Source organism: Vipera ursinii (genome assembly GCF_947247035.1).
Source record: "Vipera ursinii genome assembly, chromosome: 15".
Lineage (NCBI taxonomy): Eukaryota > Metazoa > Chordata > Lepidosauria > Squamata > Viperidae > Vipera > Vipera ursinii.
The window spans coordinates 739574-764853 of record NC_139528.1 but is presented as its reverse complement, the minus strand read 5'-3'; the positions used below and the strand labels follow the sequence as shown (position 1 = coordinate 764853).

The 25280-nt window shown below is 53.5% G+C and overlaps 2 protein-coding genes across 4 annotated transcripts; both read right to left on the bottom strand.

Moving 5' to 3' along the window:
* Nucleotides 1–510: 510 nt before the first annotated feature.
* Nucleotides 511–6051, bottom strand: CTSK (cathepsin K). Of its 2 annotated transcripts, none has more exons than XM_083374627.1 (8): nucleotides 5882–6051; nucleotides 4490–4628; nucleotides 3821–3943; nucleotides 2838–2993; nucleotides 2044–2262; nucleotides 1510–1675; nucleotides 1069–1174; nucleotides 511–775 (listed from the first exon to the last, which is right to left on the bottom strand). In XM_083374627.1, exons 2-8 carry the CDS (start codon nucleotides 4625–4627, stop codon nucleotides 676–678), a joined length of 1008 nt encoding a protein of 335 aa, XP_083230753.1. In that variant the 5' UTR covers nucleotide 4628; nucleotides 5882–6051; the 3' UTR covers nucleotides 511–675. The 2 variants fall into 2 exon arrangements, with proteins under 2 accessions (XP_083230753.1, XP_083230752.1); XM_083374626.1 differs by having other exon boundaries at nucleotides 5887–6051.
* Nucleotides 6052–9476: 3425 nt separating this feature from the next.
* ARNT (aryl hydrocarbon receptor nuclear translocator) lies at nucleotides 9477–22644 on the bottom strand. 2 transcript variants are annotated; one of them, XM_083374312.1, is made up of 22 exons: nucleotides 22507–22644; nucleotides 19688–19781; nucleotides 19532–19576; nucleotides 19153–19197; nucleotides 18204–18248; nucleotides 16615–16828; nucleotides 15952–16165; nucleotides 15740–15839; nucleotides 15303–15368; nucleotides 15096–15181; nucleotides 14831–14907; nucleotides 14560–14694; nucleotides 14308–14382; nucleotides 13566–13717; nucleotides 12834–12944; nucleotides 12681–12756; nucleotides 12468–12591; nucleotides 12274–12373; nucleotides 11979–12138; nucleotides 11564–11714; nucleotides 11141–11274; nucleotides 9477–10624 (listed from the first exon to the last, which is right to left on the bottom strand). In XM_083374312.1, the coding sequence occupies exons 1-22, from the start codon at nucleotides 22529–22531 to the stop codon at nucleotides 10535–10537; spliced, it is 2319 nt and encodes a 772-aa protein (XP_083230438.1). In that variant the 5' UTR covers nucleotides 22532–22644; the 3' UTR covers nucleotides 9477–10534. The 2 variants fall into 2 exon arrangements, with proteins under 2 accessions (XP_083230438.1, XP_083230439.1); XM_083374313.1 differs by lacking the exon at nucleotides 18204–18248.
* Between the last annotated feature and the right edge of the window lie 2636 nt (nucleotides 22645–25280).

The following is a 25280-nucleotide window of genomic DNA, read 5'->3' as shown; positions in this document are numbered from 1 at the left end:
CCAATTCTGCAGCCCCTAACCCAGTTCCAGCAAGAGGCTTGGTCTCTGTACAGTCAATCCAATTTGCAGCAGTAAATTTATGAGAAATAGTGAGGAAGTGAAAGAACACAACCTCAGCTTAAGGCAGGGCTGCCCAGCCTTGGTGACTTCAAGACTTGTGGACTTCAACTCCCAGAATTCCCCATCCAACCATGCTGGCTGGGGAATTCTGGGAAGATGAAGTCCACAAGTCTTAAAGCTGCCAAGGTTGACCCTCCTCAAATTCTTGATTAAAAGAGCAGCAATACACTTAAAGGTCTCCCTCACATCTGCCTCTCAGTTTTATTTATTTAGATAATATCTAGGCCACCCCCTCACTCTCAGTGACTCTGCGGAGCTTACAAAAATGATGACTATTTTTAATTTTTTTTAGCAGTTCTTATTTCGGAAGCCAAGAAAATAGATCAGGACTAAGGTTTTTCTACTTGAAAGTTATGCTTCTTTTGCAAAGAAAAAAAAATGCAGCAACAATTTATTTTAAAAAACTGTAAGATTAAATCTTTTTAATACGCTCTCAACGCTGCTTAAGAAGCCAAATGGGTCCTTCCTGTATCAGTGGTCCCTTTTGTCGGCTCGGGAATCCAGCCATCGGCCAACGAAGGACCAGGATCTGCCATCAGGTTTGGCCACCGTTGCTCACATCTTTGGGAAACTGGCTAAATTTGCAATTCCACAAGCGTTGTCCATATTCCTGGCCATGAGGACGTAGCCTTTGTCACCCCACTCTTCCCCCCAGCTGTGGAAAAGAAAGAGAGAGGGGAAAAAGATTAAAATTTTAAATCTCCACCAGCTTCTCCATTTGGTTGTCCGGCTTCAGGGTGATAAGTGACATCTGTTTTTATTTCTGACCGGAGCTGGCTTTCTCAGTACATTTTTCGTTCTTAATTTGAGGCAGGTTAATTACTTTTTTTTTTTTTACATACAGCCTGTTGCATTATGGTTTGTCGGTGGTTACCCACAGCAAAATACAGGATTTGGTGCCCCAGAAGGTTATTTGTGGCATAAAATGGGAGGTCAATGAAGCCGTACCTGTTTTTCACGATCCAGTGCTTGGTACCCTTTTGGGTCCCATAACCCACTGCCAGTACGGCATGATTGATGTTGCCGGGGTTGCAGTTTTCATCGTAATATACCCCTGAGAAAATGAGAAAGAGGAGAGTCTTCAGCTCTGGAGAATCCAACTTCCCTTTTTACAGCCAGATTGCGATCCTCCTTGGGGTGTGGGGAGATAGACGAGGCTTCTCTTGGCATCTCAGGATGGGTGAACAGGTACATCTCTCTAACAGCAATGAATTAAAATCCACAGAGGGATGGGGAAGGTTTGGGGGTCAAATTAAGCCGAATGCAATCTATGGAAGACACCCCCACTGATTCAAGAGAAGGGGGGTGACTTCTGGCGGCCCAGGGGGACAGGAGGGTGGTTTCCCCGCCTCACCCCACTCTTGGCAACTGAGATCTTCCCTGACTCACCTCGGCTGTAGAACTGGAAGGAAGACAAACTGGCATCGATGCCCACCGAAACGGGGCCGATCCGGGCCACGGCCCTTTTCAGAGCCCGCTCGTTGCCTTCCGGGATCTCTCTGTAACCACGGCACTTGGCAGCCTTGCCCGTGGGGTTATACATGCAATTTTCATCCTGCAGAGAAGAAAACGGCAGATTTGTACATCCGCTCCTTTCCTTTATAAACAAGTCCCTTCAAGGCTGACTCCATCTCTTTAGGTCTCCCGCCATTGGCAGCTTCCCTCTCCCTGCCCTCCCAATTCTGTCCGATTCCTCCATCCTCCATGACTGCTGGCCTGTGGAAGGTCTCAATCAAAACAGCCCCGTTGTTTTTCCCAATGTGCCACCGGCATTTTAATGAGTTAAAATGGGTTCCGACACTGTGTTTGGTCCATTTCAGTTGCACAAAATTATTTAGGGTATTTTATTGGGGGTCTCCCCTATCCAGAAGGCCAACGAACCAAGAGGGACACTGGTTGAAACAGGAGACAGGGCCACCCTACCTGGCCAATGTAGGGATAAGAGTCGTCGGAATCGATTCCCCGGTTCTCCTTCACGTACTCAAAGGCGTTGGTCATGTAGCCCCCACCACAGCCGCTGTTGCTGGTGACGCAGTCGACCAGGTTTTGGGGGCTGAGGTTCAGCACCTTGCCCGTCTTCTTCTTCAGCTGCCCCTCCAGAGCGCCCGCCGAGCTGAACGCCCAGCAAGATCCACACTGGCCCTGCCAAGGGAGAAGCACGGCTGCCAAACTGGGGGCCACAAAGCCTGCAAGTTCTTTACACAGGTGTGTGAGAGATAGTTTTAGGGGTTTTTTTTTTCCCCCATGAGCACCATGAATTATTGCTCTGCATCTGAGAAAGTGAAGCAGGGAATCCCTTTGAGAGGCTGGTGATTTTTTATTCTTTCTGCCTCTGGGAATAAATAATTTGAAATAAGCCAGCATGGGCACGCCGTCTCACTTTCACTCTCCTTGTTTAAGCTGCTTCTTAGAAGTTTATTTTTGTTTAACTTCAATTCTATTTGACGCTCCAGTTCTGTCTTCCATTGGGCCCTTTTCCTCCCCTCTCATTGCTGATCGCCTGTGAGGACCAGGGGAAGGTCTAATAGATCCCTTGGTTGCCAAAAGGGAATCTGGTTCTGGTTTTAACTCCTCAGGAAGCCAACTTTGGCGAGAGCAGACAGGGAAGGTCCACGAAGGAAGCTGTAACGGTCCAGCCCAAAAGGATGAAACACAAGAGGCCACTGGACCTCCGTCAGACAAACAACTGCCCTTGGAAAGGGCCCGAGGGGTTTTACCTGGTTTTTGACTGGGGTTACGTAGCCCTTTTTCCGGTAATCGACAGAATCTGGAACTCTTTTTTCCCAGTCAGGAATGTAAAGGGTCTCATTGTTTTGGGTACGCGACGGTGGGACTTTAAGCCCCATCATCTTCTGAACGACCTCCTCACTGGTCTGCAGATGGGAAAAAGGGAGCAAAGTGAAGATGGCTAAGCCGAACGTGGGACGCTTGATCTCCTTTGACAAAGTTGGGGTCCAGTTCATGATGGCTTTTACGCCTGAGACCACAAAGCAACCTTCTCAGAATTGTTCCCTAGGCCTCCATAGATCCCATCATCCCCAGCGACAATTCCACCCACTCCTGAATTCCTAAAACGATGCAAAGGGGTCTTAACTGTCCTGAAGACCCACGGTCTAGATTTGTGACTGTCTCTTTAATGGACTAAGGGTTGGACTAGAAGATCTCCAAGGTCCCTTGCAACTTTGTTATTCTGTTGATGTTTTTCTACAAAGATGAGGGAGATGTGCCAGGCGCCTCCCACCTTCCTGAGACAGAAACAGAAAATGCAAATGAAGAGGCCAAAACCTGTAAGAGTGTATAATTATGTGCACCAAGGCCCAATGGCAAAACATAGTTTTAGCGTGTCATGTGAGTCAGAGCTGGGCATCGATGTCAAATTAGAACAAATGCGTGTTGGAAAAAAGATAAGGCATCGCTACCAGCAAAGAGGGAAATTCTGTGGATTTTCCACATCAACGAATTGAATTACACAGCAATTCTCACTTTGGGGTTTGAACAAAGAGGTTACTTGCCCAGATAAGATGGGGACATTTCAGTACATCTCTCAACCTGGTTTATTTAGCGTGCAGCTAGCAGGGGGGGAAAATGCCACACATTGTTTTTTTTCAACTAGCGCAAGGGCATAATTTTAATTCTACAGCATCGTATCACTGAGCAAACGACATTTTGATTCCTGAACAGAGGAATTGTCCCATCTTACCATGTCTCCCAGATGGTTCATGGCCAACTCAAAAGTGTGTCTTCCCAGGGAGAATTCCAAATTATGGGTGTTGATGTATTTCAGGTTTTTCTCCCATATGACCCTCCGGGAAACTTCTTCCATCTGTTAAAATACCCAGGCAATAGTCAGGTTCAAAGACACAGCCAACATCCACATGGCAAAATGGGTCTTTTTCGGATGGATTCCTGAAAGTTACACAGGGAGCATTTCTATGCCCCAAAGTGCTGATCCCTTGCGCAAAACAAGGACAGGGCCGCCCCCCCCAAGTTTTCTTTCGCTTACACAAGAGTTTTCGCAACGCTTTTTAGAGGCAGAAATACAAGCCTGGGAACAAATCTGATCTATGGCCCCAATTGGGTAAGAGTTTGCAGAAGTGTTCTGTTTTCCTTCACCTGTCAGGCCTCTAAATCAGGTTTCCTACTCACAGAGGATCCCCCAGTAAGAGGACACTCAAGTTTTACCTGGATTTTTGGCCAGCAGTGCAGTTACACTATAAATCTAAGTTTGCCTACTGGGCTGTTTATAGCTCAGCTCTCAAGGCTGCCATCAGCTGGGAACTTTAGGTTGGCGAGTGTGGCACTGCAGGACTGCATTTGGTGCAACCGGGTTTCATACCCAGCCGGGAGCCTGGCAGCTTCTGGCACTTACCTTGGCATTGTAATCCTTCCGGTGAATTTTCTTCCAAAGCTCCCACTGAGAGTCCAGCATTTTGTCCAGAGAAGACTCCATGGCCACCACGTTTGCCACGGGGAGCACTGTGGCTAACAGAAGGACGAGTGACCGCATTCTGGGAGGATCAAACAGGAGACACCACGGAAAAGTTCAGAGATTGTGCCAAAGGTGGTTTATCGGACAAGCCCTAAAGATAGTGGGTTGGACTAGAGGACCTCCCAGGTCCCTTCCAGCCCTACGGTTCTATGATTCTGTGGGGCGTGAGCCACCCGTGAAATCTAAACAAACCACATGGACTCAAGCCCTGATTAGAGCACCAAGAATAGGACGCAGGCTTTCCTGCTTGACTTGGGGCCATTCCTGGTTTTTTCAGCTGGCAAAGCTTCCTTTTTTCCTCTGCAACGCACAAGAAGACGCTGCTGGGAAGGTTTTCTCACTCTTTGGTTCCAAAAGCAGAGCCTTTTGTGAGCAGGGATTGTTTCCCCAAACCCTGTGATTCACAGCAACCCCTCCCATAAAGGCTAAACATGAAAAGAAAAAAAACCTTGGGGAAAAGTAAGCGATCACCTTGCCCCAAAGCCAAACCCCTGATTTAGTTGAAACCTTTCAGTTACATCAACTTTCCTAAACCCTTCAAAAGTTCCGACCTAAAATCTTACGCCCACCGTCTTTCCTCCCCCCTCCCCATCCTCTCTGCCAAAAGGAGACACACAGCTGGTTCCTGTTAGGGAAAAACTTCCCATTTTCTGCCCAGGCAGCAGAAAAGAAACTTAAAACCCCAAATTAGAAGCAAAAATGAAGCCGTTTCCTCCTCGTTTATCTGGGGTAGAGACAGAGGACGAGAAGGCTGGCTTTCTGACTTAAACATTAAATAGCCCCTCCCGCCTCACCCTTCCTTCCACGGTGGGAAATTGTTTTCCAGCCTCCCCTGAAAGTTATCTCCTTTTTCGCCCTGAAAGCATGAAAACAGGAAGGCCTCGGATGCAATCTGAGGAAAACTAAGAACTGCGGAACAAAACTATCGTTCAGGGACATCGCACAAAAGATGCAACCTTTGATTTATGCCTGTTTGTCCCATCTATTAAAAATACCGCAACTTTGCCAGCTGGACACGACACTGGCCACACAGAAGGCAGAAGCTGGCTTGGGGTGTGGGGGGGGGAAAGTGGGTGATTTTGTGCTTGAACCCGTGTCCCAAAATGGACTTGCGGATCCAGCGTGGGTTCCCATCAGGCTGAGAGAGCACTGGATCCCTCTTCCCAGCTCCCTTGAGGAGGATCTGGCTTGCATTGGAAGGGTTGCAAGAAGTTTGCCCACTCCCCACCCTCGGTAAACCCCCCCCGTAACAGGAACCCCTGCTCTCCTCGCCTTACCTCTCCCAGAAATCGCTCTTTCCTCGGCAGAAATGAGAGTCAAAGGCCAGCTGTGGTCCAGGAGAGGCTCTCCCTGCTGCAGCCACTCAGAATAGGAGGAATCTCAGCTGCCCGGTTTGTTTTTATGGTGAGCTGGGGGGGGGGGAAGTCTAGCCGACAATGGAAAATCTGCAGCACTGATCTCGTGCGACTTATGCTCCAAGCGGCCGGGTGAGCAAGGCGGTGAGTGAGACAGACATCCTGTGCGGGAACCAGAAGGGCCGCTCAGAGGGGCTATGGGGAAGGAGGGCTCAGCTGCTGCCCCACATGATCCCCTGGCTAAAATTACACCAGGGGGGTCTGATGTGCACAGGGGAACCGGCAAGCCTCCCTCCCCTTGGGGAGTTAGCTGGATGCTTCCCTATTACAAAGCAGACTCAGCTTTTGGCGCACCGTTCTCCCAATGAAGCCTCAAAAGTTTCTGTTCCCTGCGGACCGTTAGGAAGAACATGGAAAGAGGGTTTTGAACAAACCAAGAATGAAGGCATTGCAAGGTGGGGGGGGGGAAATCCTTTCCTCAAACTTACAAGAGCTTCGTTCTTCTTGCAAAGTTGCAGAACTTTTGAATCAGGCCCGATTTGCAGCTTTTATGGCTCAGCTGCGTTATGCACCCACAAAGCTAACAGATCCTGATTTAGGCACAGTTTCTGAGGTAGCCTGGAGTAAGGAGGGGGGAACAGAGAAAGTGGGCCAATTCACACCCAGATCGGAAGGACTTTCCTTTCTCTTGCGAAGCTCGCTGTGCTTTTGAACGTCTCTTCCCACGCTCTGCAAGATGCTTCAAGGCCGTCCTGATCCAATCTCAAAATTTCCCTCCTGATTACACGAGAGAGGATCCGTTCTTTCCTTCTCGACTGGCAGGTTGTCATGAAAATGCCCTTTCCCCTTTCAGTCGGTGAGCCGATCTCATCAATGACCTTCTTCAGGGCACTGAATAAAAAACAAGATTTTCTCTTGTTTGCAGCACAGATTTTTTATTCATTAAGTCCAGAAATGGCTTGGGGGTTTTTTGGTATTGGATCAGAGTAGATTTATCTAGCAATCTCACACCCTGAGCTTGCAGAAAAGCGTATTTCTCGTATTTTTCTTTGGGAAAATAAAACAGAAGGGGATTCCCAGCTCCCGCCGCCATCCATCCTCGGGACCGAAAGTGATTTTGTTTCTCGCTAGGCCGAGATGAAAGCTCGTTGCGATTTGTTTTAGGAACTCATCTGATGGGGCGAGCACAATTTAGGGCCATGACACGCCAGGTGCAGGACAAAATGCAGAAGCGATTCAGGGGCGCAGGCCCAGCTTTTATTTGCCCGTAGCATCTTGAAATAAACCTGCAAACCACAAGGCAGATGCCAGGCACAGTTGTTACCAATTTAGACAATATGGTCAGTGCTTTTGACACAAGGGATGACGTGGTTTACTGGCCTTTTCCTGCACGGCTGTTTGTCTTACGTGTCTTGATCAGAATTTTGGGTCTAGGTGTTAAGGAATAATGTTCTCTACGACGTTCAACAACGTTCTTGGCTTCCAACTGCCAGCTTATGGTAGGGAAACCTGACTTGACACTCTGGTTTGTGGATTAAAGAGACATTCAGGTCTATAGCAAAGTTTCCCTTCTTCCGGATATCTGTAACTCCGATGCAAAAGTCATTTTGCCCCAGTCAAACGTCGGCACGTTTTTGCCCTAAGCCTCCTCCTGACTCCCGTTTACAAACAAGATCTGAAATGGAAACCTCTCCAATCGCAAAGGAATCTGGGACACTTTTAGCCACTCTTGGACACTTTCAACCTACAAGCAGCCACGTGAATCATTTGGCAGGAAAAAGCAACGTACAGATTCGCCCTCCTGTATGGAGCAACGCGGAGCGTAAAGGCGCAAAATCGACACCGGTGAGAGCGGTCTATCAGGGCAACCTGGTCTGCCCAAAATACTGGGACGGACTCGGCTGCTTCCGCTTTCGCCTTTCATCCCCAATCTAGGAGACTTCAGCGGAAGTCGCTTCTGCGACAGACTATTTGTGTGTTAAATTCTTTTGTGGGTAAATTTAAAAATTTAACTGCTCTCAAGTCTTTTAGGCTTTCAAGGTGACCCGGGATCCTGAGCTGTTTTTCCTACCGTGACTAAGGCAGCTGAGAATTTTTTAAAACAGGAAAAAACCATGACAAGAAAAAAAACCTAAGTGAAAACATGTGACTTGAGTCATGCGGTTCTGACTTCTTTGGGACCAAGACTTAGTTCACCCAAGCCATTCCCAGAAAACTGGGATTGCTTCTTCTAAGAAGGCCTGTCTCCAGACTGATTTCTGAATCCAAGCCAGTTTTGAGGCAAGGAACCCAGTTAGGAAGGCAATGGTAACCACCAGATGGAGAATTTAATCCTAAACAGTTCATCACATGACTATTCCCCCCCCTTTTCTGGATATTCTGGAAATGCAAACGGTGCAACTTTCCCAGAACTTGATTCTTCTTTCCTGGCTGATGAAAAGTAGGATGCCTTTTTGCAAACCTTTGCAGAGACCCAGAGCAGCCGTACGCTTCAGACTCTGCACAGCTCTCCTGATGCCAAGACGGGCCTCCTACAAAACGGGAGCTGCAAGGGGGGCCCTTCAAGGACTCAAAGTGTGGCAATGGCCGTCAGCTTGCCGAATCTTTCCATCGGGAAGAGACTCTTGCCCAGGGTGGGGGACGTTACCTGGGGCAGGAGGAAAGCTCCCGCCTGCAGCAGAGCTTAAAAAGATAAGTTGCCCCAAAGCTATAATGGAGCTGCAGCTGGAGAAGGCGCCCCCAGCTGGAAAAACGAGGCTAGTTCTGCTAGGCTGGTCAAACCTCTCTATCCAGCAGCACTCTACCTTGTTCCAAACACGAGGAAGCAGTTTAGTCCTGCGCTAGCTGGCAATGGATATTTCCTCCATTAGCTTCTGTAGCCAGGCTGAGATGCGGGTGAAACGGGTGTTTCTCAACCTCAATCTCTTTAAGAGGTGTGGACTTCAACTCCCAGAATTCCCCAGCCAGTATGTGGGTCCCGCCTACTTAAAAGACTGGCAAGCACTGCCCTATGAACGAAACACAGTTAATAGGTGTGCGCACGCACACCCACACACACACCCTACGTATATAAGAACACAAGGGAAATAAAAACCTGGCTTTCTTTCAACTTTTACAACTCCAAGAGGGGAACGTAAAATCTGGAACTTTGAGCTGACATAAGGACTAGGAACTTGTTTTTTTCTCTTTTTAAATCCAGATCCACACTCGCGCCTGAGTGGTCAACTGCAGGATTACAGCCCACGTCCACCCTGAAAAGGGACATCCGGCTCCTCCTTGCATGGGTTTCAAGAACGTGTTCCCCCCCCACGTGTTTGGGGGGGGAGAGAAAAATTGACAAGCTTTCATTGAAGGGAGAAGAAAAATACTCTTTTCTTTGGAGTGAAAGAGTAAACTGACGTGGACAACAACGGCTGGAAAGCCTGCTCTAGGGACAATCTGTGCCTTTCACTTCCGACGGTGAAGCCAAGGACGCTGTGCGAGTTTAGCAATCTCAAGGAAGACAAAACGCCTTGTGACATTTGTGCAATTTTTATGGCTTTTCGATGTCCCCGTGGTAAAGCGTGTACAAATAAAGAGGAAAAGGGCTTCCCAGAGATTGGGGAGGGAGGGAGGGAGGGGAGGGGGCCCCGGAAGGCACCCTGACCCACGCCAATCGCCCGGGTTGGCCAACCGGCTTCCCTTGATCACCTCCAGGGTTGAACCAGCATCGTTTTCCTACTTTCCAAGACAGGGGGGCAGCCCCTCCCCGAATGAGGGCCATAAACATAATTTTAAAACAGGGACCGTTGTTTTATCCCGGCTTCCTTGCTGTCCGCCATGATTGTCAACCGCCCCGTCCCCAAAAAGGGGGATTTTCACAAAGAAGATTGTGCCAGCACAGTCTCCGAGCCCAGAGCCCAGCGTGGCCCGAAAGAGGTGTGGAAAGACAAAGGGACCAGACGAGGAGGGAGGGGCACGTCAGCCCACCCACCCCCCAGCATTTCATTAATACTGCTTGTGAGAGAGACAAGAGACACGCGTGTGCGAGCGTGCGAGGGAAGAAACACGGGGCCGGGATTTCCGCCTGGTTCACAAGTCACAAAACCGCCAAAGAAGCAGGAGCTCCCTCGACGTGTATAAACGAGAATACAAGGTAGGTATAAAAGATTATGACGTAGAATTAAAAACAAAACAAGACCAAAAAAATAATAATAACGACAGCCACCTGCTGAGCTCTTTCCTTCCCGAGCATCTTTTCCCGTGTTGGATGTCGGAGGGGGAATAAAAATAAGATACCCCGTCGGTTCCTTCCAAGGTCGCCTGGATGCCTCCCGGAGGGTCTCCAAGTACCGCCCCTCCCGGGCTGGCAGGGAGGGGGGGGTCTTCCTGGGCAGCCCTCCGAGATTTGGCGGGAAGGTTGAGCCTCAGCCCACCTGTGTTCGTGACCCCCCTTGGTGGCTTTTGTCCCCCACCAGGAAGACTTGGGGGCTCTTTGCAAAGGGTCGGGGGGGGGAGTGAGGAAGAGACCCCCCCTCCACGCTGCTACACAGAATAACGTCCCATCGCGGTGGATGGTGGCCTCCCTGGCTTACTCCGAAAAGGGCGGAAAAATGTTCAGCTCGGGAAATTCTTCGCTGCTGTAGTTGGGTCCTTGTTCCCCCAGCATGGACAGCATATCCTGGAAAGCCAGAGAGAGGAGCCGGAAGTGTTATAACCCGGAATGAAGCAACCCCTGCGGTTAAACCGGGTTCGCTTCTGGAAGCACGCAGGGCTCGAGGGGGGGGAGACCCACGAGCCGTAAAACCGACCTGCGTTTTTCCCCTTCGCGCTCATTCCTTGACTTACGGCCTCAACCGGGACCGGAACTTTGGTCGCTAAGCGATGAGGCCTCTAAGCAACTCATCGGACCCAGTTTTGCGACCCTTTTTACTAGGGTTGTTAAGCAAATCAGACACAAGGTCGCAAATGGTGATCGTACGACGGCAAGACGCCGCAACCTTCCTTAAATGTGAACCGGTTGTCAAAATGACTGAGTTGTGACTGCAGGGGTGGTGCGACAGTTGTGACCGTTGTCGCTTTTCCGAGGCCATCTTGATTTCGAACCGTTGCTAAACAAACGGTCGTAAGTTGAGGACTTCTTGTACAATCCTTCCGCTCCCCCTTGGTTGCTTCTTATCGCTGGTAAATGACTCACCGGGAAGACCTCTGGCTGGGTAGACTGCTGCTGGACGTGGGGCTCGCCTGAGCTCTGCCACTGTGGCCAAACGCCGACTCCTTCTGCTGTCCGTGCCTGGAACGGGGCCGGATTCTGCCCGCTCTCTCCAGCAGCTGAGGAAAGATAAGTGAGAAAGAGAGACCTCGGGTTAACGTAGCCTTAGTCTAAAGTAGGCTCTGTTTCCCGTCTGGACTACCTGGACAGGAGAACCCACAAGGGACAAAGGCCTTTCGGTCCCCTTTTCAGCAACCGGCTCTGGGTTGGAAAGGCACAGCTAAATGGCCTCTAGGGTCCTTCCCAGCTGCCCAGAGCAGCTCATTTAACACCCACTGACAGCGAAGGCACCACGGTGACCAGGAGACCAAGCCTGCGGGCGGCTCCAAGGGCAGCCGAGGGACTTACCGAAAGGGGCGTTCCGACCGGGGTAGGGACCCCCGGCTGGCGAGGCCGCGGAACCGGGATTCGGCATGGGGCCGAAAGAGGACGGCGTGGCCTGGAAGCTGCCCATGGCAAAAGAGGGGGGGCGAGTCTTCACCGGCTGGGAGGCCGCTGGCTGGAGAAGGCAAAGAGCAGAAAGGAAGCGATAAATTTTCCAAACTTCCTCCGGAGCGATTTCCTTTTCGGCTTTTGTAAGAGAAGCCCAGGCCGTGGGGAAGAGCCCCAGGGCGGGAAGGGGGCGGTGCTGGGGGCCCTCAGGGAAGCTTTAGGACTCCCCCCCCAACGAGAGAGGCCGCTGGTCAGCAGGCGACGGGGTGGCCCTTGGAGTTCTCACCCTCGACCCCAAGGGACACTCCTGGGGGGAAGGAAGGAAAATTACTTGGGCCGTGAAAGGCGGGCGCGGCCCTGAAGCCCAGCCACTTCCGGAGACCTGGCCGGGGCTGGCGTGGCGAGAGAGGTGGGCCAGGATGTGTCCGGCCGCGGTCGAGTGTGCCCGGCCGGGCGGCAGGACGTTCACGGGAGGCGCCAGGGTGCCACTGCTGCCGGAGGGGAAGAGCAGAACGGAAGGGAAAGGAGATGCTCTCAGCAACGGCCCCCAGGACGCCCCTCCCTCGCCCACCCCCAGATTCGGCTGCTCCGTGGTAAAGAGCAGAGCCGCATGGAAGAAACCTTACCGGAAGCTCTCAGCGGGGCGGGAAGCCCCGAAGCTGCTCCCCGGGGCGAAGAGGGGCTGGCTGGTGGGCACCGAGTTGGCTGGAACGGGCTTCCTCTGCTCTGCAGGAGAGACCCCAAAGGCGGGCCTACTTTAGAAAGCGCCCCACGGAAGGGAGGCCGCGGGGGGACGAGGCCTGCCCCCCCCGCCCTGTACCTGGGCTGATGCCGCTGTAGAGCTCACTTAAGCGGGGGTCCGGCTCCTGGCCGAAGAGGACCCCGGGCTTCTCCAGAGGCTTGCTGTGCTCAGGGCCAGAGGCGCTCACGGCCTGAAGGGCAGCCTGGAGAGAGAGGAAGAAAAAGAGAGAGCGCCAAGTACTTATCTGCCCTCTGCGCTTCCTGGCGCCTGGCGCCCTCGCCCCCCCCTTACCTGCGGGTGCTCGTAAGTGGCTAAACTCTCTCTGCCGGGAACCACGTCGAGCTCTGCCGGCTGGGCTGGCTGGGGCCTGAAAGGCAGAGACTCCGGTGGGCACAGGGAGCAGCGGGGAGCCGGGAGCCCTCGAAACCGCTCCAGGGCCCTTACCTGGCGGCCAGGTGCCCCGGGCCCATCTCCGCAGGCAGGCTGACGTTGGGGCCTAGCTGGGGTCGCTGCATTGCATTGGCGCCGGGCGGGCGGGTGTCCTGGCCGGCGTTCCTGCAGGGAAGGAGAACCGTCAGTCAGGCAGGCCGCCCCTTCGGGGACAGAGGGGGCCGCGGAGGAGGCTTTGCACCCAGGAGTTAAAATCCTCACTCGACCCAGGAAGCTTTCCCAGCTGTGCAAAGCAGGCCAGGCCGTCAAGGCCGGGCCATCCCCAAACAGCCCCCGCTGTGCCCTCCAAGCTGCTTCTGGCTTTCCAGGAAGACCCTCCTGTGGCCCCAGCCTTGGGGGGCTCCCGAGGCAAAGTGGCCACCCCCGGCTGGCCTGCAGACCCCCAACCTTTCCCCGCCCCTGAAGCTAAGCAATGGAGATGGGGATGGAGATGGGTTGGTTTTCTGGAGACCGCGACCGTGAAACGAAGCCGAGGGGCTCCTCCTGCTGGCCGGCCTCCTCCCCGTGAGAAAGTCCCGCCCACTTGCCCTGACATCATAGCAGGGCGACCAATCGCAAGGAAGGCAGGCTGAGCCTCCGCGGAACGAGCAGGCAGCTCAAGTTCCCCCCTCCCCATGTTGGATCCGGTGGCTGCTCTGGGGCCATTCTGCCGATGGCGAAGCCCCCCCACCTTGAGGGCGAGCTGGGTGCAGTCCGTGCTGGGGGAGGGGCGTCCCGAGTACATACTTCACGTTGGTGTTGGTGCAGATGATGTACTCGATCTCGTCCGAGTAAGGGTTCTGGAAAGTGAAGGAGCTAGTCCGCATCCAGAGCCATTCGCGGTTCTTGGATCGGAAACGGAACATGACGGACAGCACCTGGCCCTTTAACTTCACCACCTGGAAAAAGGGGGTGCACCCCGTCAGGCGCCGCCAGGAGTCCAGGGCTTGACCCGCAAAGACTCCCGAGGCTTCCCCACCCGCCTTCGGGAGGGCCAATGCGCCCTTCTGCTGGCTTGGGGGGGGAGGGAGGATGTGCCCCGCCATCTTGCTCTAAAACGAGGGGGCCCAAGAGACTATGGAGTCTCTGGGACCCACCAGGCAGAGCGCTCCCTCTCCTAAAGCAGGGGGCCCCCAAACCTGGCCACTTTTAAGTCTTGCGGAGTTCAACTCCCAGAATTTCTCAGCCAGCTATTCTTAGAGTTGAACTCCACCAGCCTTAAAGTGGCCAGGTTTGGGAGACCTGGTGGCTCCTAGGCCCACCTTTCAAGAGGGGCCTGGAGGGCTGAAGTGGGTGATGATGGTTATGGGGTGGAATGCTGTGTGATGGACCCTTTGCACACAAACCCCCTTCTCTCTCTCCCCCCCCCTCTCTTTCTGTCTCCACGCCTTCTGCGCTAAGCCTGGACACGTCTTAGGCGATCCCGGCTCCAGCATCCAGGCCTGGCTCTGCCGATGGCCGAAGCCAAGCTGCCCTGCGGTGGGGTTACCTGCTGGAAGCTGTCCCTCAACAGCTGCTGGTCTTCAGGATGGCAGAACTCAACAATGTCCTTCCCCAGGAGTTCCTAGCAGGGAGGGGAGACGCCGTTGGCAAAGCAGCCCCTTCCCCTCCCTCCTCCGGGGCCACGGAAGAGGAAGCCCTGCGTAGCCACACCTGGCTCCTTTTTCTCCCGAGTTTGCTTGGGCCACAGAGAGATGCCCCTGAAAATCTCTCCAAAGAGAGAAAAGCTCCAGGACCCTACCTGGGGCTTGTAGCCCACCGTGGCCATGCAGCGGTGGTCCACGAAGGTGAACAGCCCGTCCGTGTTGTGCCGGGAGATGAACTCGCTGGGCTGACACACCGTGTTCATGTCGGTGCAGCCAGGGGAGCTGGTGACCTAGGAAGGAGGGGAGAAAACCCCAGTGAGTGCTGGGGGGGTGGGCTCTACCCTCCAGGCGACCGATTGTCCCCCGAGGAGCTTGGGGGAGCTTAGGGGAACGATCCCCGCACAACCGCACACAGCTTCGGCCTACCTGCAACCTGCCAATGGCCACCAGGCAGAATTTGCTGCCCTGTCCAGCATCCGGGTCGTCGTCGGGCAGGGAAACTCCTGGGAAGGAGGATTCGAATTCAGAACCACTTCAAGCCAAACGGCTTCCACGGGCAACGGTTTGGGGCTTCTCTACACCCCCCCCAGTTGTTGTTATTTTTAACGACTGCAGACTGTCGGAAGGGGGGGGAGGAGAAGCCAGGCAGCTGAAGCTCTGCTGGACACGGCAGGATTGCCAGGTGAGTTACCTGCTGGGGGCCAGGCTTTGATGTAGCCCGTGCAGTGGACGACCACAAAATGGGGCTCCCCCTCTTTGATGGCACCCAGCCCGTTCCTGGAAAGTGAAGAGATTTGGCAAGGGTTTGTAGGCCCTCAAGCCAACCAAACCAACGTCTCGTCCTCCTGAAGTCCCACACGCGGGCTGTCTTGCTCCAGTTTCCACAGACAGCCCTTACCTGCACCGATTCCTCATGTAGCTGAGCCGGTTCATGGAGACGGGATCGACCGTCACGTTCCCACATCTGCAGCATGAGGGATTAAAAAAAATCTCAGCTTTCTGCCAGGACAGAGAGAGGCTGATGCAGAGGCCCCCACTGCACCGATCTGCTAAACTGGCAGGGGCTGACAGCCCCACCCCCACCAGGTGTCGTGGCCAGTGTTACACGAGCCCCTCCCCCTGCTGACCCAACTGCCTGTCCTTGGCCCCGAAGCAGCACAATCCTGGCTTGTTGTGGCCAGGCAAGGATTAGTGGCCAAAAGAAACCGTGCTTAAGTCAGGCTGGGGGATTCTGGGAGTTCAAGTCCACATGTCTTAAAGTGGCCGCGGTTGGACACCCCTGACGTAAGTGAAGCACGCTGCCCCCTTCAGCACAACAGCCGGATCCCAACGTACCTCATCCGACAGATGAAGGACCTCCGGGACCCCATGCACATCCTCATGGACTGCTGACCCTCCTTCTTGACTGTCCCCGTCTTCAGATCCAGGATGCGGCCTGAGGAAGCCGAGCCAAGACACAAAATGAGGACCGGGCTGCTTCCGGCAGCGGAGGAGGAGAACCGTCTCTCCGCGTCCCAAACCCAGCCGAGCCAGCGGGGAAAACCTACCGCTCAGGGCGTTCTCCGAGGTGGACAGCTGTTCCCGCAGCTTCTCCACGTCGTCGGGGTGCACCTGGTCATACAGGGTGCTCCCGAACCACTCCGACTGGGGCTGGTTCAGGACGGGCGTCACCGAGTCGGAGACGTAGACCACCCGGCCCGTCTCGCAGGAGACGATGAAGAGGAAGCCATCGGCCGCCTCCAGGATCAGGTGTTTCAGCTCCTGGGGGGGGGAGGAAGAGCAAGTGAAATGGGGCGCAGGGCCTAGGACCAAGGAGCCCCCTCTGATGCGGACACGCAAGGCTGCCAACTCTCCTGCACGCTGGCCGCACCACAAAGGGTGCCAAGCAGAACTAGGGAGCTCTGCAAAGGAGAGCAGAATCACAGAGCTGGAAGGGACCCCAGAGGTCTTCTAGTCCAACCCCCTCTTGAGCAGGAGACTCTCTACCATTCCAGACAAACAGCTGTCCAGTCTCTTCTTAAAAACCTCCAGTCTTGGAGCAGCCACAACTTCTGGAGAGAAGCCGTTCCCCTGATTAATTGAAATTCAAACTCGGCCAGAGTGGCAGACCCCTCCCCCACCCGAGATCCCTGAGACTAAAAACTCACAACCCTCCGGCCCCCTCCCCCACCCAGAAACGCAGAGGCGGGGGGGGGGGGGGGGAGAGAGACCTGGTCGGTGAGGAAGGAGGGTTTGTAGCTGCCATCCGTGGAGGTGTTCCCGGTGCCCCGCAGCGACTTCATGTGGGAGACGGCCATGCGCAGGATGGTCAGCTTGTCCGGCTTGCGGGCCAGGGCGCTGCAGGTGGGCACCATGTCGGAGAGCTCTGTGATGTAGGCGGTCATCTTGTTCCGGCGCCGGCGCTCAATCTCGCTGTGGTTCTCCCTGGGGAAGGAGAGCGGAGCAGAGAAAGGGAGGCGGTGGCTCTGGAGGAAGGGCCGGGCTTGCCAAGAGGAGGGAGGGTGGGCAGGTGGGGAGGGGCGGAAGGAGGGCGGAAGGAGGGCCAGGGGGTGTTAAGGCCTGGAAAGGGGAGGCGTGCCGGGCATGCAGACGAAGGAGAGCAGAAAAGACCTCCAGGGGGGCTGCACTGGAAATAATTGAGGGACAGAGAAGCATATTTATTTGTAAAAATGGTGGACTGCCCATCTTGCCACAGGGTAACTCTGGGTGGTTTACAATCATAAAAATCTGTCTATCCATATCTCTCAATCATCTATCTATCTATCTATCTATCTATCTATCTATCTATCTCCACCCAACATAAATAAGTTAAAACCAATCATTAAAATCCAATTACTCGATCAACAATGAACTTTGGGAAGCTCTTAGAAAGGGCTTGGAGGTCAGGGTCCAATGGGGACTGTGAATGGAGCCTCCATGAACAGAGGCAGCCTATCTGTGTGGTGGTGGGAGTGAGCGGATGGGGGGGGGGAGAGAGAAACTAATTAATAAGGAAACCAGCAGCACCTGGAAGCATGGAATGGAAGATGGATCTGGGTGGATGACGTAGTGAAGAAAGAAAAGGCTTTAGGCGGGTTTAATAGGGGAAAAAACGAAGTTTTAAATGGCTCAATCCTTGCTAGTCGCTGGAGGGAGGAAATCTCTGCTGGGGGGGGGGAAGAGGACGACGCAGGAGAGACAAATGGAGCCGTCCTGGGGTGCTTTACGGCCGGTCTCTCCAACCTTGGCAACTGACTCGTATTTACGACGGTTGCAGTCTCCCGTGATCCCCTTTCTCAACCTCCTGACAAGCAAAGTCATTGGGGAAGCCAGATCCAATTAACAACCCTGGGGCTAACAACTGCAGTGACTCGCTTAACAACGGCGGCAAGAATGCTTGTAAAATGGAGCAAAATCCACTTAGCAACAGAAACGTTTGGCTCCGTTGCGGCCATCGGCCAAGGACTGCCGGCATCGGACAGCAGCATTTTAAAAACAACGGCGTCACTGACAAAGACAACGCCTCCCTCCAAGGGAGACCCGGAGACTTCAATGAGTCCACGAAACCCCAGCTAGTCTCAGCCCCACTTGAGGCCCGGCCTGCTACCCTTTCTGGCCAGTTTTTCACGGCTTCCAACCGAGAGGCTGGTTCCCAAAACTCTGTATCCACTTTCGAGCCCTCGATTAAGGAAGAAAAAGGGGGAGGGGGGACAGGAGGCTGCAAAGGTGGTGGGTGGGAAGCAGAAGACGACGGGGGGGGGGGGAGTGAACAAACTGTGGCTTGTCATGCGTGGAGAATCCAAAGCCTCTGTCTTCCTACCTGGCCAATCTTTCCTTATCCGCTGAGCTCTGCTCGTCATCAGACCTAGAAATAAAATGGGGGAGCTAAGCTAAAACTCCGGAGGGGGTGGGTGGGTTTCTCCTCCCAGGCCAAGAAAGAGAAGGGGGAGCCCAGCCGACGGGCCTGGTTCTCACCGGAAGTCCAAAGTACGAGGAGGGGGTTGGCGCGACCCGACAAGCCACACGGTGCAGAAAAAAGAGAGAGGGTGAGAAAGAAGAGATAGAGGGAAGGAAGGGCGGATGGAGGGATGGATGGAGGGATGGATGGAGCAATGAGGGAGCCGAGGGGATCTCATTTCAGGAGTTGGGGTCTGAACCAGGGAGGCAAACTCTGCCCCCCGCCCCAACAAACTGCACGCCCCTCAGTGCAGAAAAACGTAAGAAAAAGCAAGAATTCTTCCAGGTTAAAACAGAAAATTACTGAACGAGACCCAGCCTCAGACTTTTGAGCGCCACTCTCAGCAGAGTTGATTTTATTATGCCTCTAATCCAAGGTTTCTGAGGACTTCCACTCCCAGAATTCCCCAGCCAGCAACCTCACGGTTCTCAAAACCCCAAGCCATTTCCTAAAACTGACAAATAAAGAGGTCAAGGTGCTAGCAAATCATAAATTACAAAAACACACCTGGGTTCCAGAGGCCGTTCTCTTTTTCCAGCCAACCACTTTGTGACTGGAAAAGCAAGGAGCCTTGATGCGTAACATTGAAGGATAGCAAAACATATTGATGTTAAAGCCTCCTGCGTTGCTTTAGTTAACTCAGCTTAATTTCAAGGCCAGAATGAGGCCAGGTTGGCCTCCAAAAAGCCACGATTTTGCAAAGAATCAGGGAAGAAGGCTGCTTGTGTTCAAACACGGGGAACGCCACTTCTCGCTTCGCAGGACGGGCTCAAGGGATCGATTCTCCTCCTGGCCGGGCAAAAATTCTTACCTGGCAAACCGCTCTTTGTCGGTGGAGAGCTGGTCATCCTCACATCTAGAAAAACAAGGAGGAGGATGTCATGAAAGGGCTTGAGAGGGCCAGTGGGGTGAATGAAAAGGGGAAGCTCCCTTTCACAGGTGAAATATCCCAGTTTCCCGGGATAAAGTTCTTGGAAACCTCTCTGAACCAAGCTGCCTTCAAGAGCGCGTTCTCTTTCTCACCTGCCCTCGGAGGTTTGGAAGAAGAGCCTGGACAGCCACTTGTCTGGAATGGCTCAAGGTCTCCTTTGTGAGCAGGGGGTGGGACTAGAAGACCTCCGAGGCCCCACCCAACTCCATTACCCTGCTCTGCCTCTATTCCCCCCCCCCCCGATGGAAAAGAAGCTCACCTCAGAAATTTGCTGTTCCCGTCACCGTCTTCATCAAAATCGAGCCTAAAACGCAAACAGGGGATTGCGGGTGAAGTCCTTCCAGGTCAGCCCCCCCCCTTGAGCGGAGAGAAAGTCACACCTCTTCTTCTGCCCCCCCCACCTAGCCTAACGTACCCCGTCCTCCGCTTGCTGCTCCTCTGGCTGAGGCTCCCTGCTGCTCCCGCCGTGCCCGAGGCGGCTCCCAAGGAAGGGACGTCCGCGGCCATTTCTGGAGAGGCGGAGAAACGGGACGGTTTCTGGAGGGGCTGGGCGTTTATTAATCCATTTACCACTCAAATCGTCACGGAACGACTCTGGGCAGCTTACAAAGACATTAATCCTAACATTAAGTCCTCAGCTTGCAACAGTTCACTTACGGACTGCTTGAAGTTACAGTGGCGCTGAAAAAAAGCCACTTAGGGCCATTTTTCTCATTTATGACCGCTGCAGCACCCCTTCTGATAAGCCAAGTTTTTACTTCAATAGCAGCGCAATTCAAACGGAGCATGTTGGAGATTTTTATTTTTTTTTATTTTTAATTCCATTTATATCCCGCCCTTCTCTGAAGACTCAGGGCGGCTTTACAAACTTAGCAGGAGATGGCTTTGCTGGCCAGAAAATACTCCAAAGACCCCCCCCCATGCAAAAGAAGGCCCAACTGAATTAAGTAGCAAAGGTTGCAAAAGCAAAGAAACAAATTAGGAACCACCTAAAGCATTCTTAAAAGTCCCGCCCCCCTTTTTTTTAAAGCAGCTAAAAAGATGAGAAAACTATCTGGAATCAGAAGAACACACTAGATTTTCCTAGAATGTGTATAAACAGGAGGGAAAAAAACACAATTTCTTCCCAGAAAAGGATTTTAACTGTTGATTTCCTGGCAGAATTTTTTTTTCAAGATTTGGACTTTTGAAAGAAAATACTTCAATTGCACAGACAACACCAAACTGGTAAAAAAAAATCTATCTTGCTACACCTACAACAAATAAATATTTACAGGCAGACTCCACTGGCCTTTTGGTTTCAAAACTGAATTGGAATATGAAAACAGAAACATTTAGAGTAGCAATTTTGCAATAACAAGAAGTCCCTGATGTCACAACCCTTTCAACATCAAACACGGTAGTTATCATCCTCCCAGCTGCAATCTCTCCAGCCTCTCTACACCAAGCCCAAAGACATTTTTTAAACCACAGATGCTGGGTCAAACCTGGGGCTTTAAATACACGGCCGACAACATCCGAAGCTCCGGCTTCTTTTCCAGAATAAAGTGTCTCTGCGAAAGAGCCTGGGGTCTGTCTCAAAACCCAGAAACAAAACATCTGAGGCTGGCCAAGCACTGACGTATTCCTCCAAAGAATTTCCAAAATAATTCTGTATACAAAGGCAGCTGGTGTGTGTGTGTGTGTGTGTGTGTGTGTGTGTGTGTGTGTGTGTTATCTGACAGGGCTTTCTAGGAAGTCTGCATCAGAAAAAAGTGCATCAAACCTGACGCTATCTTAAAAGCCACACTTGAGTTCTGGTAACTCTGAGAACTAAGAATTATTTAAGTCCAATAAAAGTTTTGCTGAGCATGCTGTGTGTGTGTGTGTGTGTGTGTGTGTGTGTGTGTGTGTGTGTACCAATGAATTATGCTTCCATTTGAGTTTCTCACAAACGTTTTTCAGGATAACAAAAAGGCTGATTAGAAAAGCAGAAAGGGTGGACGATTCCTTTGCAGATATGTTCCTGACTTACAACAGTTTGTTTAGTCACCTGAAAAAAGTGACTTGTGACCATTTTTCACACGACCGTTGCAGCATCTATCTCCGTGATCAAAATTCAGACACTTGTAATCAAAATTCAGGCGCTTGTGATCAAATTTCAGATGCTTGGCAACTGACTCATATTTATGACGGTCACAGTGTCCCCTTTTGTGACCTTCTGATAAGCAAAGTGAATGGGGGGGCCAGATTCACTTAACAACCGTGTTGCTAACTTAACAATTGTGGCAAGAAAGGTCATAAAAGGGGGCTCAGTCGTGGTCGAGGACCCCCTGTACAGGCCAGATGCAACTCGCTCTTTCGTTTCTCTAACTCTGGGCCAAAAGAAACTCAGCTCTGCCTACACAACTCTTAAAAGACACTTTCCGTTATTATCCACCGTATCCTGAACTAAAAGCAGGATACGATTTTGCAACTGGAACCCAACAGTGTGTGTGTGTGGGGGGAGGGAGATCAGATTTTGCAATCAGACTTTGAGAGGAGAGCAGAGATTTAATCGAGCACCGCCCTCCCTGGCAGGCAGGCCAGAAAGTCCAGGAGGCCACTGCTGCTTTGGCTGGGAGCGATGGGACTTGGGATCCTGCCCAGGGGTGCAGAGATAAACTGGATCCGGGAGGGCAGCGGGATGACCGCCCTGCTCTGGGCCTCGTCTTGAGGGTCCGGGGGGGGGTTTGCGGCCCTCAGCCCGTCCGGAGCAGCGGAGAGCCAGAGCCGCTCCCCGTCAGGCAGGGCCCCCGGCTGGAAGGAGCCCCCGGCAGGAGAGGCTCCAGGCCCGGCCCGTTTCCTTGGCATCGTCTCCAAGGGCCGCCCCACAAGCGCTGCCCGGCGGCAGTCTAGCCCAATGGGCGGCTATTTCTGGCCCTGGGCAGCGGGTGGCCGCTCCTGCTGTCCTGCCAAGGCCTGGCCGGGCCCGTGGGGCTCGGCCAGCCTGGACACGGCGGCTGGGGACTATGGGAGTTGTCTTCCAGAGCAGCTGGGCGCCCCCCCCCGCAGCTTTTCTGGAGGGGATGGATGACGGAGCCGGAGGTCTCCCCGGGAGGGGCTGGGGAGGATGGGAAGGAGGGTCTGGGGGAGTCAGGGAGGCGCTGGCTGCGGAAGATGGGAAGGGGAGTCCCAGCAGGCAATGAGGGCCAAGGCCCCCCCGCCCCCCTCCTGAGACCACCCCCCCTTTTCCCCCGAGCGACCCTCACTCACCCTGCCCCGCGGCGGCGGTTGCCATGGCTACACAGGCGGGCGCCCCCCCGCCCCGACTTCGCGGCCCCTCGGTCGCTCCGGGTCCAAGATGGCGGCGGCGGGCGATCCCTGACGGGGCGGGCTGCTGGAGGCAGCGGCCGCTCCCATTGGCTCGTCCCGCTAAGTGGGCGTGGCCGGCGGCGGCGTCGCTGCGGAAGGAGGCGTAGCCCCAAAGTAGGGGAAAAGTGACGCCGCGGGAGGCTTAAGCGCCGGGAAGGGGGCGGGGCGAAGGTGACGTCACGGGCCAGCTGGTGACGTCGCTTTAAAGGTCCGGCGTCACGCCGCTGTCCTTCAAGGGCAGCTCCCATCGTCCCCAGCCCATCACGCGCATCACTACAGAGCCCGTCCGCCCCAGCCTAACTGGCTGGCTTGACCTGTTCAAATGCAGTTTGCTTTGGTGTCCCGCAAGACCGCCATGCATCCCCCTCCTGTTCCCTTGGACCACAATCCCCATCATCCTGGGCCAATAGACCTGGTGCTTCCTTATTTGGAAAGGTTTGGGGGCAACGTCCCTCTGCTGCCCCCACAGGAAGGAAAAGCCCTGTGCAACCCGAAGGACAGGGATCCTTTGGGAATGATGGGAGGTGTAGTCCAGCCCAAACCTCTCTCCACCTTTACCTCGTCCAGTCTTCAGACTGTGGCTGCCGCTGCCAAATGCTGCATCGGAAGGCACTGCAGGATGGCCCTCCCTCCTTTGCCTCCTGTCCAGCTGCACCAGCAAACAAATGGCAAGACCCCAAAAGACCACCAGACACAGTGGAGGGGATCGCTGCCAGAAGGCCTTTTGCACATGCTCAGGAGCACAGCTGAAACTTCTCATCCCACCAGAGCTGCCCAGGTCCTCCCTTGGACACCAGTGGGGGGAAAAAACAGATTCCCACCCCCAGACGGACCATCAATCTCCGGCTCCTTCTCTCTCTTCTGCTGGGATGGCAGGAAACGCGATACTGCATTGCTGCCCCACCTTCTGAAGTATTCATGATATTTCCAGGGGCAGCTCGGAGGAGCCGGAGCAGCTCAGCAGCGCAGACCAGCGTGGCCTGGAGCCGAGGCCAGCAGCCCCCCAGCTTTCCGGAAGGGCAAGGAACGGCCTTCGGGTGCCAGGCGTGGAGTCCCTGTGGACCAGAGGGGACCCCTGCTCTTTCCAAGGAGCACCCTCCTTTTCCTTGCAAGAACATTCTCGTTTCTTGCAGCACTTCCCTGAATCCTGAGATTTCTCCTCCGTCTGCTGGAAACCTTTTGATCAGGTTGGTGTCAAGCAGACCAAGGTATCCGGGCTATGGAAAGTCCCACGACGGAGCCCTTTGTGGATGTGGACAAAGGCATCTGCCTGGCCTTCTTCTCCCTGATGTGTCTCTTCCTGCTGGTCATGATGGTGAGGTGTGCCAAGCTGATCGTGGACCCCTACACGGCCATCCCCACCTCCACTTGGGAGGAGGAACCCCTGGACTGATCTCCTGACAGCGACAGAAAGGAATTGTGGCATCCAAAAAAGCAACTGCCATCCCTAATCTCTCTTGGCTTTGGGGTTGGACTAGAAGACCTCCAAGGGCCCTTCCAACTCTGTTATTTTGTTTGTCATTGCTCCACATGGCCTGCAGGAAATGCAGGGCCAAATTTATAGATTTGGGAGTGTGTTTCACATACAACTCCCTTTTCCAATGGGGAAGGTTGGTCGTCTGAAAGACTGAAGTGGGGATTGTCTGTGATAATCCAGAGTCACCCAAGAATTCTGCTTTCGCTTCTGTCTTCGACTTCCTCAAGGGAGGCAGACATTTGTGCTCCATCATCTGCTTGTATCCCAGGCCCAAAGTACACGAGTTTCTGCTTGCTGATTGTCTTCTCGGCCATGATTTAGTCCAGGACAGCTTGGCTGGGTCTTCTTGCTCCTCAGAAGGCTCTTGGTAATCTTTTGCAAGGGCAGCATAATTTAATAGCACGACCTTCTTTCCTTTGCTCAGAGCCGCATGGAAGGAGCAGGGCTTCAACCGTCTTGACCATTTTCCGGGGGCTGCTGGAGATTGAGCAAAAGGGGGCAGAAGATTAGCAGGGAATTGTAGGGCGGGAAAACCCACCAGGGAGCGAAAGGTTCAAAGACGAGGCTTCTTTTCTCTGCACGTGTACAAGTTTAGGGTGGAGAGAGAACCACTTCTGCTTGCAAGATGTAAAAGCAAAATAATAAACTAGTTTTTCTCCAGCGTTCTATTTCTGTTTCATTCCGAGAAGCGGCCTCTGCAGCATCAGCTGCCTTTTTTCCTATTTGAACACCCTTTTCATTGATAAATGGAATTTTATTTGTCATTTATTAGCTCTGCATATAAAAGCATTCACTTAATCTCCCTCTGGACTTTCTTTCCCTTCTATTTGGGCCTCCTATAACCCCCAAAGCTAGCCAGGGAAGCCAAACAACTCTGCAGGCCTCAAAATGTAAAGTTTTCCTTCACTGAAAAGCCAGGCGGCTGTTATTTTTTTTTAAAAACGAACAAAACAAGAGGACGGAGCATGCGCACTGCTTCCTCTGAGTAAAGGGCGGGGCCCTCTTCGTTCTTTCTCAACGAAGGACTCCTCGGTGCGCCTGCGCGCCGCGCGCGGCCCAACCCTCCTCCTCCCCCGAGGCACATGCGCGATGTTTCTCCCGCGACGTCGCGCGGCCCGCTCTCCCAAGGGCGCATGCGTACAACTTCACCCGCCCTCGCCGGGGTACGAGCGAAGCCCCGCCCCCGGAAGCACGTTGA